This window comes from Nuphar pumila, chromosome 6 (assembly GCF_984573655.1).
Source record: "Nuphar pumila chromosome 6, dmNupPumi1.hap1.1, whole genome shotgun sequence".
In the NCBI taxonomy this organism is placed as follows: Eukaryota; Viridiplantae; Streptophyta; class Magnoliopsida; order Nymphaeales; family Nymphaeaceae; genus Nuphar; species Nuphar pumila.
Window position 1 is genome coordinate 128,303,250 of NC_143254.1, and position 13,941 is coordinate 128,317,190.

At 35.9% G+C, this 13,941-nt stretch overlaps 1 protein-coding gene across 1 annotated transcript; it reads left to right on the forward strand.

Annotated features, from left to right (window-relative positions):
- Positions 1-776: 776 nt before the first annotated feature.
- On the forward strand, positions 777-6,799 carry LOC149836162 (HIT-type Zinc finger family protein). The gene is made up of 6 exons (XM_090009717.1): positions 777-907; positions 1,834-1,906; positions 3,068-3,233; positions 3,644-3,694; positions 5,928-6,152; positions 6,345-6,799. The coding sequence occupies exons 1-6, from the start codon at positions 879-881 to the stop codon at positions 6,797-6,799; spliced, it is 999 nt and encodes a 332-aa protein (XP_089865843.1). The 5' UTR covers positions 777-878.
- Positions 6,800-13,941: the final 7,142 nt, after the last annotated feature.

Sequence of the window (13,941 nt, forward strand, 5' to 3'; positions counted from 1 at the left end):
ATACGAGACTGGATTGAACCAGCTAATTTTCTAGAAAAACTAAAAAATGGTCAAAATAGTTTTTTAATATTTTTTAACACGTGTAAAGCAGACGATTCTTACAACATTGATTAAAACAAAAACAAAAAAAATACAACGCAACCCCATCCCAAAACCCTAATCCCCTTTTGCGGTGCCTTCGCGAACTTTGCCTGACTCCACCGGAAAACAACAGCCGGTAAGGCCTGCCGAAATTTCTCTCTCTCTCTCTCTCTGGCACGGTGGCATCGGCGAGCACCGATCTGCCTGCCGAGCAGAGCCACCCCTTTCTTTCCATCAATTTGAAACTTTTTTGTATTTTATCCTTTTTTCTAAAATTTTCTTGTGTAGGTTTTTATGTATTTTTATGTTTCTTTTTTTCTGATTTTTTAGTAAAAGTTCAAAATTTTTTATATCGGGTTCGATCCACTCAATGTTTTCATTTTTGAAACAGATTCACCTAGTGAATCCGAGTCTCACATCTCGTTCTCAAGAAAATCTCAGAAAGGGGGAATCCCACGATATTTTCGAAAGGTTGTTTTTGCTCTAAAAGAACTCAGAGGAATTCAAATTGTGTGTATATATATATATATATATATAAATGCCAGAACAAAACCCATTAAAATTATCGGATTTAAACTCGCACTATTTAAAATATCTGCGTTAAATATTCATGTGCCTCCCACTAACGAGCCGAACAAACAGCGGAAAAGCTTCCCGTGGAAACCCTTTCCCTTCCAGAGAGCGCCTCGCGTCTTTCCGAAAGCTTCCCGCCAGGAGGAAGCACGCCGAAAATTCTGGAGGAGAACGAGGGAGAAGGTAATCCAAAGTTTCGGTGATCCCCAATAACTTCTTTTCCAATGGGCGAAGCTCGTATCATCTGTCGAGTGTAAGTCTCTCTCTCTCTCTCTCTCTCTCTCTCTCTCTCTCTCTCTTTATATGGGTCCAAATTTTGTGTTTTCCTTTCTGTTCATCATTTTGAGTTGGGTGTTGTTTCTGTTGCGAATTAGTTCAAGTAGAGAAGATACGATGCCCATCTTCAAATTTCTTTTTTTTTCTGAAGATTTAGTATCCTCTTTGCTTGCCGCTAGGGACTGAGAAGGATGATCATTAATATTGGTGTTACTCGAAATCTTCTGTAGTGTACGGTCTCCGGTGTGGGACTACTTGTTGAGATCCCCTAATATCACTATGTATGCATCAAACAGTGTTTGGGACTACGAGATTTTGGAATTTTCCAAAAAATAAGCATTCACTACGAGTAGAACTAGGTCTGATCATCATAATGACTTAATCAGTGGCTAGGTTCATATTCCAATGGCCATTGATTGTTAGTTAACCACTGGTTCTAGATTAGGCTCTAGAACTGTAATCTAGCATATGCATCTGAGACAACTTGAAAGGAAACAATGCCTTCATATTTAGGAGCAATTGCTGTAGCACAGATTTATACCAATCATTGATAGATGGCATTATACATGCGATAATCTATTCATTCATCAATTTGATGTCATCAAAATCTGGGGAAAATGTGGGTGTGTCAAACCTGACCTAATCTTGCTTGACCTTGGGCTTCAGTTGGGCCCAGTAGATAGACCAGTCACTCAATAAGGTCAAGTATGTTTACAATGAAGACAAGACCTCTGCCAGATTAGGCCAGGCCAAGTTGTTCTAAACCTGAGCAAAGGAATTCCTTTAAAAAGGTATTACAAGTTGCTTCCTGTGTTATATCTTACAACTTCTTTGACCCTTCCCTTCATTCATGACATCCTTATTGGTTAATATATGATTCATTTATGTATTTTCTTTGTTCAGATGTCAGAAACAATTTTCACAGTATACCTGTCCTCGATGCAATGCTCGTTATTGCTCTCTTCCATGTTACAAGGTAAATTTCTGTATCTACCATGTACCATCACACCTGCATCTCTTTTTCTTCAATTGAATTAACCAATTCTTTGAAATACTATAATTATTGTTTCTCCATGGCGAAGAAAAAAAAACAAGTTTGTATACTGATCTGTAAAAGGGAAAGGAATAAGATAACCAAGAAGTTTTGTGTTACGCCTGATTCAGGATGTACTTTTTTACCCTCAATGCATGACCAAAGTTGTTTCTTACTGCTAAAATATTGGATTCCATCATATTTTGACTGTCCATGTTAAATGAAGCCAAAGTACTGATCTCATAATCCACTGCTCTTTCCATTATATGCATGTTTTGCTAGCAAGGCTTTCTTTTTTTCGGGAAAGGTTAGTGTGACTGTGTTAGATGGCATTCCTTTGTATCAACTTCTTAGGCTTCTATGCCTATATTATCTTATGGAGGTTTAGGGCCATTGGCACTTCATCTTACAAGTCATAACCAATAGGAATCATGAATTTTGCAATTTTGCCTAGTGCCTGCAGTGAGTATCATTTAGGTAATTAGGTCTGTTTACTTGATCATGCCATCATGACTATCTGGAATAAACTGTTAGTTTCTTTTCTTTTTTAAGAAGGAATTATATATATATATATATAATTTTTTTTTGTAATTTTGAACTAAAAATACAATTCCATTAATCATGACATATGGAACTCTCGTTATGCTCCAATTGAAATTCGTGACATCATCAATCATTTGCCAACAAACCTTGTTAATAAGCCTTCTTATTTGCTTAGAAGATGGTCATAGTGTAACGGAAAGTCATATTGAATCTACTGAATCACTTAACTTGGTTGCACGAAGGCTTAAATGTGGTCTTCCCTTGCAACATAAAAATATTAAACGAAAATGGTTCTTATTTATGATGTTAGTGAAGGAAGAAGAAAAAAATCTAATTTGCATACAAAAATGGAGTGAAATGCAGTATGTAGCATACAGTGGCATCATTATAATATTATACAAAATGACATTTGATTACATTGTAATCTGTTATGCTGTAAATTATTCAGTGATCAGTATACATTATTTGTCAACCTGAATATGTTAAGTTGATCCCAACAGAAATTGTAAAGGATGGCCTTTGCAACTAGTATAATGTTACTTGTGCTTACTCCTTTTTCAGATGCACAGTCTTCACTGCACAGAATCATTCATGCGAGAAAATGTTATGGAGGAATTGCGCCACATGCAACCTGAAAATGAAACAAAGAAAAAAATGGTGGAACTACTCAAAAGATTCCATTCAGATGAGCTAGGTGGCCCTCTTGAAACAGAAGTTGATGAAGATGGTTGGTAAAGAATGTTGACCACCTTCTTAAATTTGACTCTAAAATTTAATACTTTATTTCTTTATTGATTTCCATGGGTTAATACTAAATAATTTTAATTTGTAAATTGCAAATCATGAGAAAGTGCTCTGCAAAGGAACTCATTTTTGGTGCTGTAACTTCCTCCAAGTGCTGTAAAGTTAGGATCATATTTCATATTCATATTGATCTGAGGCTAGTCCATTTTAAATTGGATTATATCATTGTAGTGCCCAGTCCTAGAGGATTGATCGCATATATCAAATTTACAGCTCTGCACAAATTGAACTGACTTGATTGATTTTGACCAAAGTGAAATTTACATGTATTATATTTATACTTATCGTTTTCCATGCTCCTGTTTCCTTTACATGATTATAATTTTCATGTAGATCATGCAGATTCCATGCTATCTGAGGAGACTATTCAGAAGATTCTAAGAGGTATGTATGTTACATCATTTTCTTCTTTATGGTTTAGGAGCACAGGTTGCAAAATGTGGAGATTATATAAATTATATATTTTCAATAGAATTGAAAATAAGTATCATAATATACTATGTTTTATTTCTACATGTTTCCTGATCCAAAGGATTCAGATGAGATTTGTTTTATAAGGATGAAAAGCTTGACATGATTACATGTATTAACCATGGCATGCAGCTATCTTGATCTCATGGTTATATATTGTTCTTGAAAATCTTGCTGATCTCCTTCTTCCACAAGCAATAGAGGTACACAGGAATTGAGTATATGGTAGGACCTATTTTTGTTAAATAAAGCAAAGAGTTAGATTATCTATTAGAGAAGATTTATCTGCCTCATGCAACAGATGCAGTCAAATAAACCTAACCAGTCCAATCTGGTGTTATCAGGAACTTGCAAACAGCGTATGATGGTGTATGCTTCTGATAAGTCTATTGCCCGATAAGATCTTCTAAATCCTAAGTTGAAGAACTCAAGTCTTAGCCTTTTCTTCCAAACAGCAGAAGACCTTTCTTTCCACTAGGTATCCTTGGGAATCTCAGCTCTTCCCCTGGTATAGAAGATTTATGCTATGAACTGTGGAACTTCTATAGCGTGGTTGATCGTAGAGAGCACTGCTGGTAATGCTTAAACATGATCCATGGGATAACAGTGTCACATCACTAACATGTAATATTTTTTTAATATTTTGTCAACATAACTTATGTAGCAACTAAGATTTTTTCTTTACTTCAATTTTTTGAGACTTGTCCATTTGAAACTTCAACGTGTTTTGCAATTGAAATGTATAATTATTTCCTGAAGTTTGACGTTTTAACTCGTGACTTCCATTTCTCAATCCCTATAACATCCGTGCCAAACCAAAATGCTCATATAAATTTAAAATCATCAATATTGAAATATTTATATAGATATATTTAGTATATGCAACAAATATGCATTCACAGCTTTCTGCAAAAAAAACAAAAAGAATTTTTAGTTCTTTCAGTTAGGGCTGCTAAACAAGCCGAATGAGTCAAAGCCTGTCTTGTTCAGGTTCGGCTCGTTTATCATTTGGCTCAGCTCGGGCTCGGCTCATGTTCATAACTAGACAAGCTGAGCTCGAGTCAGCTGAGCTGAGCCACGAGCTGGCTCGTTAAGAAAAAAGAAACGTATTTTAACATGGAAACAATGGGATTTGAACTGCAGACCTCTTTTTCACGTCATATGTCCTTACCAACAATATAAAACTACTTTTTTTATGGCAGATATTGCACTAAAATTTTATATCTTATATGTGTACGAGTTTGCACAAGCTGAACTGAGCAGAGCACCCTTTATTCATGCTCGGCTCGTTTTTGGTTAACGAGCTGCTTGTGGCTCGGCTCACCAGCTACATGAACCGAACATGAACAAGTTCATGGCAAGTCAAACCACGAGCGACACAGCTTGTTTCCCATACCTACTTTCATTGTGTCACTGATTACTTTCCATGTTCACATGTAAGTTTCTGGGCATACATGATCATTCTTGGGTCATGGATTGTTGTCGACACTTTTCGGGAATTCATGGGTAATGCTATACTCTGCAGGCTATCACAAATTTCCTAATGGCATCACATACGCATACAGTTGCATAACAAGAATGCATTTACATGTGTATCGGCATGTTTATGCATGTCCATTCTCACTATAGAGAAGCAAATGTTGTTCACGCATACTGGAATTTACATTGCAGATAATTAACTTGCATTTGCAAATCAGCCCAGTGTGCTTGGCATCTTTCATGCAACAAGTGGGCAGTTTGACTGTGGCGTGTGGATGGCAATAGTTATCACAATTCATGTCAGTTGGATACAGATCACATAGAGTATGAATATTAGATGATACAATAGTTTGACCTTATGAAATCAGATTTTGGTTTTTAAATAAAAAAAAGGTTTAACCTTGTGCATCTAAAGAGATAAAGATGATGTGAGAAATCACAACCAGGGTATCTCTAATAATGTTCTGTTGTAGTACTTCAGCATAACTTCTATTCTCTGCTTCTCTGATTGTATCCATTAGCTAGGTTTCCTGAAACTTCTTAATGCTCCTTGTCATTGAGAGTGGCAATATTCTTTTTTATGTATTGTTTGTTTTTTATTTTGCCTTTGTTACATGTATTTCTACCATGTTAATTCTCTGCAATATGTACTGCTTTGTTATGCCAGGAGATGTAATGAGTTTAGATGACCTTTCCATTGAGGACAGAAAGCAGTTTCAAAGAGCAGTGGCATCTGGGGAGATTAGCAAACTCATAGAGCCTTGGAAACCTTGGTGGCTCAGGCCCTCTGCAAGAACAATCTCTCTCAGCCACAAAGGAGCACAACTAGTCCAACCAATCACTTCTGGAGAAAGAACTAGTGCATCTGAAGGAGCCACAAAAAATGATCCAGGTGATATTCCTTTAGGGCCTGAAGCTCCATTACAACCAATTTGTCAACTAACGTGTAACGAACCATCGCCTCTGTTAGGGGTGCACTTAGTTGATATTATATATACTTATTGCTTCACCCTCCGACTCTATAATGGAGAATGGCAATCTGACCCGCTTGGTGCATCATCGGTCATTTTGAACATGTCATCAGTTTTGGGTGAAGGTGGTCAGCCAGAAACGGTGGCTGAAGCTCTTGCTTGGTGCCTGGAGCAGACCTGCTCACCAGCATACAGAGACTGTGGTGGCCTGCATTTCGGTCTGCGTCTCTTTGATGATGTGGCATGCTTATTATCTTTGGGGGGAGATGTGCTAGTGACGATGCTATGTGATTTGCATAGGTTGATTGAGGCAGCTCTTGAAGAGCTCAAATCTGAGAAACATGAAAAGAAGAAAGTTAAAAACAAGAGCAAATTCAAGAGTGCCTCCAGGAAAGTATATTTTCTCATGTGTTGGGCTCATGAGCAACCTGGGGAAACATGGTCATCATTGGCTGCTGCTGTGAAGTTGGAAAGAGCTGCAATTTCACCTTCAGACTCAAGAGATGAGCATCTAAGGATAGAGGGAAAGGAAGATTGCAAGCCTAAGGTTCTTGTTGAGGAGGTCTAACTGAGATAGCTCTATTTGGATAATTGGCAATGGAACTCTGGCTGTAAATCTGCTTCAATGCTATGATCGATCTTTGGTTGCGTAGAAAACCAACGATCTATGTTGTAAATCTATGCAAATTTACTACTTGCAATGCATGAAAATCAGTGGCGTTGGTAGGTAGACTCTTATCACTCCAACCATGTAAACCTTCAGGTGTGCTGAATTTTTTTTAAGGTGAATTTTGGTGGTTAAGTATTCTCACCAAATGGTCAGCTAGTGCTTTTTCAGCGGATCTATCTTTTTTTTAGCTTTTGCTTTCTTTTTTTTTTGGTTTGCTTTTTTGTTGTGGATGGTGTGGTGAAAAAGGATGATAGGGAATGATCGAGTTTGTCACCATACAGAGTGAGAAGTATATGGATGTTAATGTCACGAAGTGACATGGAACCCGAGACAAACGAAACACCAACACATAAAATAGTATTTTTTATTAATAATAAAATAAACAAAAATTATATATAAACCTCACTACAAAACTCTCATACATTATGTACAGTCATCCTCTCTCAAACTCACAATGAGGCATAAGCCTCATATAAATACCCAAGCAAAATACTAACCGTTAGGATGGTCTAACGGCTAGTAGACTCCAACGGCTAGTTGGACTAGCTACCAAAAATACAAAAAAATAAAAAGAATAAAAATAAAAGAAACCTAAAACTAGCCAACAAGTATACTTGAGCATACTTATCCTAAAATACGTTAAAAAGGTATACCTAAAGTATGCCTTGAGTAAAAGACTACATAAAGGTGTACTTTAGTATATACAAGACAAAAATGATTACAAATATCTTAACACCCCCCTCAAACTTGCCGTGGATATCCAAAAGTTTACCACAATAAGATATGGATGGGTCTTCAAATGCTTGCATTAACATCAAGATGAGATCTTGAACAACTTCAATCATCGTTAAGAAGTTTCATTCATCTCACCTTAGCTCAATCCATGAGTTCTCTAAGTTCCTGCAACATACAGCAACAACTACAACAAAACGATTATAACACCAAAATGAACACACACACACACACACATATTAGTTATAATATTAGATACATATATGGAGAGAGGATGGTCAAGCATACCAAAAACACATGAAAATACAATATATAGAAAATAAACTATACAATATGTTGAGAATAAACTTGTTTTATAAAGGAAAAACATTACCATGATCACACACACCAACAAAATAAGTATAGAAAATAAACTAGACAATATGTAGAAAATAAACTAGACATTTATTATTATTATTTATTTTGCTTTTAAACAAGTAACAAGAATTTTTTTTGAAACAATTATTTAGAAAAAATAGCAACTATTCAAACAAGACACAATAGCCATTAAGATATATACACAAAATCAACATATTTTTTCAAAAAACATAAACACTAATCATAAGAGGATTTGACCATCAAAGTCTAAAAGACAAACACATATTAGGCATAAACTAAAAATCATAAATAATATCCCAATGGCTTAGATAAACATTTCAAATGAAGGTACAAATCATCAATTATATTAAAAGCAAACACGATAACATGCATATAAAATGTAAAAGCTCAAAAGAGCTCACAACAAAAGATAAATTAATTAAATTCATACAAAAATGCATACAACACTGCATGCAAGATAACCAACATGAAACAAATCCCCTCAAAATATATATCTGACATATAATTAAAGCATATTTGATGCACATAATAATGCATAAATTTTTTTCAAAGAATAACGATTTCCCATATAAGGGCAAAAGAGTTGTGGAAGAGATTTAAAAAAATATTCTACAATGAATTTTTAACGAGAAAAGATAATATTTTCAAATATTTAATTCATAAAAAAATAATAGTTTGGTCACCACAGGCAGTCACCTCCCTAACCCTCATCTCAACAACCCGAAGAACTGAGTGTATCAGCACATAGAATAAAAGATCAAAACAAATGTCAGCAATAACCATACTAGCGACCATACACTACCAATACTGCAATCTAAACTAACAATAAACACTAGCTACAACCACAAGAGGTGCACACAGTTCACCTCATAAATGGTTGTAAAACTATAAACAACACAATCAGTTACAATAGGTGCACATAACTCGCCACACACATGGTTGTAAAACTGATAAAGAAGATCCCTTATCCAAAGAAAAATTGCTCAAATAAGAGGGAAGAGTGGAAAAACAAGAAAGGTAAAAAGAACTTGTAATGAAAACAAACTAACGTCAACAAGAAGATTAGAAAGATGATTTGGCAATAATATACAAATCAAGGCAAGAACAATAAATTTTACAAACTTTCGATAATATGAGATGAACCACCATGGTCATAACAAAAAAAATATAGTATACAAGCATCCAATCACAACAAATTACACAATAAATGAGTGATACAAGCCACTCACAAAGCCAAAGATCAAACAAACATCTGTTAAAGTCAATTTGAGTGTCAAAACCACTCATAAACCAACCATCTAAACTAATACAACAGGGAGGGGCACACAACTCACCTCAACAAACATATCTAACCTCACAATAAAAGAAGTGCACACAACTCACCTCCAACAAGCCAAAAGAAATAAGTGATGAAGCCTCAAAAGAAATACTCTGATGAGCTAAACCAAAGCCAAAAAAGCAACAAGAAGACCTTGGAAAACAATTTCGAAAAAGCGGAAACAAACAAGAGCTGATTTGATAACACATTTTTTAAATCAAGTCCAATAGAAGAATTTGAAACTTCAAAAGGATTTAACAAAAAAAAAAAACATAATAAATCATGGTGCAATGACAAGATACAAGTATAATGCTTAAATCCTCATACATCAAGCATTCATAAACTTCATAACAAATTCCATAAGAGGAAATACAATAACTTCATATGAAGTTCTATATGCAAAAAAATGCTTTAATACCAAATTCTCACAAATACATATGATATCATCAAGCGATCACCCAAAATGTTCTCATGCATACACGATATATTTAATAAAACATGTATGTAATATGCCTATACGACCATCACAATCACACAATGAGTTCGAAAGAAACACAATCAAATTAGAGCATAGGCTTCTTATGAGCACAAATCCAACAAATATAATATTCACATGTCCTCAAATCAGGTCAATAATGTTCTCATACAAAATAAAACACAATTTTCAAAAAAAGTATACGAGACGTCAAGAACACATGCTCGAAAAGGATCATTTGCATACATGAATATGTTATTATTTTAAAAACTCATAGATCAATGTTATACATGCATATAGTAGTCAACAAAGAATAGAAAGATATCATCCATAGTGCATACAAGATACAAACACATTTTATGCTATAAACCCAAAATGCATAAATATTCAAGGTGCCTATAAGTAAAACAAGAATATCATCATTCACTCAAAACTCTCAAAACTCAAGAGCATAGGAAACAAAATCACTATAGAACATGCTAACATGCAAAACATGATTATAAACTTCTCAAAGAGATTATCCACACAAAGCATGTATGTAGAAGGCAAGCATCAAAACCTCATAATTATCTATAAAACCACAGTTTTTTTAAATAAGAGAAGGCCTTTATGACAAAAAATAAATAAAGAACCAAGAGCATATTAGGTTCAAAAACAAATACAAGAACACACACCAAAGGATAACAATATCCCAACTTAATACAAATGAACTATTTATCAATGCAAAAACAATTTAAAACCACGACAAACCAACATCAAACTTAAAACAACATGAAGTTGAGAAAACAAAATAAACACCAAATAGACATTCCCTTTAAAAAATGAAAGAGCTCACCAAAAATTAGGGCAAAACAACTTATATTTTTGAAAAACAAATGAGTCATAATGATTTTTATAAAAAATTTACAACAAAAGAACTCTCTCTCACACACAATGCATGAGAGTACCAAAAACAAGATTTTTTAAAAAACATCCTAAGAAAAAAAAATTGAGATACATACCTCGATCAAGGACACCTTACGAAGCATGGAGTCAAACCAAGAGGATCCCGAGACCATCGCCAAAAGACCAACACCAAGGTGATCTTCCCTTGGCTCTTATACCATGTCACAAAGTGGCATGGAACCCGTGACAAACTAAAGACAAATGAAGAGGAACAAAAGCATAGACATAACTCATTTGACCATTGATAAGAAATAACATGTTTTTACATTCATAAGAACACAAACAAATAAAATAATATTTTTTATTAATAATAAAATAAACAAAATTTACATATAAACCTCACTACAAAACACTTGCAATATGTACAATCATCCTCAAACTCACAATGAGGCATAAGCCTCATATAAATAGCCAAGCAAAATATTAGCCACTAGGATGGTCTAACGGCTAGACAAACTAACCGTTTGACCATCCTAATGGCTAGTAGACTCCAACAACTAGTTGGACAAGCTACCAAAAATACAAAAAAATAAAAGAATAAAAACAAAAGAAACCTAAAACTATCCTACAAGTATACTTATCCTAAAATACATGCAAAAGGTATACCTAAAGTATACCTTGAGGACAAGACTACATAAAAAGAAGAAAATACCTTAAGTACACTTAGGTGTACTTTGGTATATACACGACAAAAATGATTACACAAAAAAAGGCTACATATATCTTAACAGTTAAGACTTGATAATGTGGTATTAAGCGCAAAATTTGACACCTAAACTTTAGAAAATGAGAATTTAAAAGATAGGGAACAATATTGAGGAGCAGATGGCAAAGGATGTACCAACTTTTGACAATCTCATTTCATGCTTAGAAATAATACATAGTAGCTAACAGCTGCAAACTAGAAACCAACCAAATAATTTTAGCATTTATAATAAATTAAGTGCACTGAAACATTTTCATGCATAATTAAAATGATGTGCTTCTCTTTCTCGATGAAGAGAATATGTGGTAGTTTTTTTTGCACTAACATTGGGCCCTCAAATGGTGTTCCTTGGGTAGTTTGCTGCATGTTTTGAACTGTTTCATGCCTCTAAAAATTGGCTTCTCAACTGGATCATGAGACATATTTGCCAGAGATCTTATTATCATCTTTCACACATTTTTCTTGTTTTTCCTGATTCAAACCCTTCATACTCAGCTGCAATGCTGGAGATTTTTTAATCACGTCCCTTACAATCACCTCTTGCATTGCAGACTTTCAAGTCCTTTGCTGGCTCAAACCCTTCATCTTATATCCATCTGATCAATGGTGAGCAGTCGTTGATTCTTTGGATTACATATGAAGTTTCTCTGGTTCTGCTTCCTTTGCATTCGGATCTCTTCAATTCTATAATCATGATTCAGGCTTTCATTTTCATTTTATGCCTGTTCATCTCAGCATGGAAGAATACTCTCTTGCTCAGTCTGCAATAGTAGTAAAACTGGAAAATCAGCTGAAACAGGGTATTCTTGGAAATAGGACACCTTTACTCTGTATAGGAGAAGGCATTCAAACTTGGCCTTTATTTCTGGTTTTCATCAGATGCTTATAACCAGTTTTTTTTTGCTATTTTCTGTCGATATTCAGTGATTTCTGAAATTACGCTTTTGATCATGGGAAGCTATTTAGCAGCGGTCACAACCATCACTAAATCCCTTACAGAAGCACGCCTTCGCCCATTCAATGCTTACAAAGCATCCACTATTACTCTTTATATATATATATATATATATATATATATATATATATATATATATAGGGCTGGGTCGGCCTTGCCAGCGGCTCTATTGGACTGACCGGACTGGTGCCCACCTCTAACTTCAAGCATCTTCCCAAGAAAGAAAAGAAATGCTATGGATTCCCAGAGTAATTACTGAAAGAAATTTTCAAAAAAAAAAACACTCTTAAAGTTTCTAGCGATAGTCAAAAGTACACCTAAGTTTTTGATATTATATAAAACACACCTAAAGTTTTTGTGATAATAAAAAACACACTTAATTTTTGGTAATTGCACCACACGTTCAATGGCAACTTTGCCGGAAGTAAACTTAGTTTTTTTATTAACCATGAAAATAGGTGTGTTTTAAACAATATCAAAAACTTAAGCGTGTTGTTTTCTATCACTAAAAATTTAGGTGCATTACCGAGGTGGTATCCCATGTGGTAAGCGGGGTCCTGTGCCAAGCTGAAGGCCCAAGTTCGAATCCCTCTGTCACATGGGCCTTAAGAGATATCTTGTAGGGGTCTGCAGCTTACCTTTAAAAAAAATTAGGTGCATTTTCTCAAAATTTCACTTACTGTGAATTTGAAACGAAAATTTCATAATTTGCTAAGATGATCATCGCAGTATCTCGTGCCTAAGTGTAATTAACGTGGTGGTCTTGGGGCCCCACCCAAGGTTTTTGTCACTTTGACGAGGGTTCCTGGTAGTAGGGGTGGCAATAGGGTCGGGTTAGCGGGTCGGGTTGGCGGGTTGGCGTGTCAGCATACCTCAACCCGAACCCGACCCGTTTATTAAACGGGTCGGCTGTGGCAAACACGAACCCGACCCGTTTAATAAACGGGTAACCCGACACGACCCGCCAACCCATTTAATAAATGGGTTGGGTCGGTTAAACGGGTTTTCAGGTTGGCGGGTCGGGTTGGCGGGTCGGGTTGGCGGGTTGAGGGATCGGGTTGGCAGGTAGGCAGGTTGGCGGGTCGGGTTGGCGGGTTGGCAGACGGGTTGGCGGGTCGACCCACCCGGCTAACCCGTTTATTAAACGGGTCAGCCGGGTTGGCGGGTTGGCATACCCCCAACCCGAACCCGACCTGTTTAATAAACGGGTTACGCGGGTCGACCCGTTTATTAAACGGGTTGGCTTAAGCCCAACCCGAACCCGCCCAAGAGGCGGGTTGGCGGGTCGTGTCAGAAATTGCCACCCCTACCTGGTAGTGATGTCAACGGGTTGGGTTTGGTTTGGACTCATAGAATCAGACCTCGCACCGATTTTTGGGTATGATATCAGGTCTCGATGTGGGTCTAATCGAACCCACTATAAGAGAAACCATACCCGGACCCTATAAGAACTACATGAACCAGACCCAAGCCATACCCGATAAAATAATATTTTTTATCATTTTTACATTGAAAAATTGTGTGTCTTAAT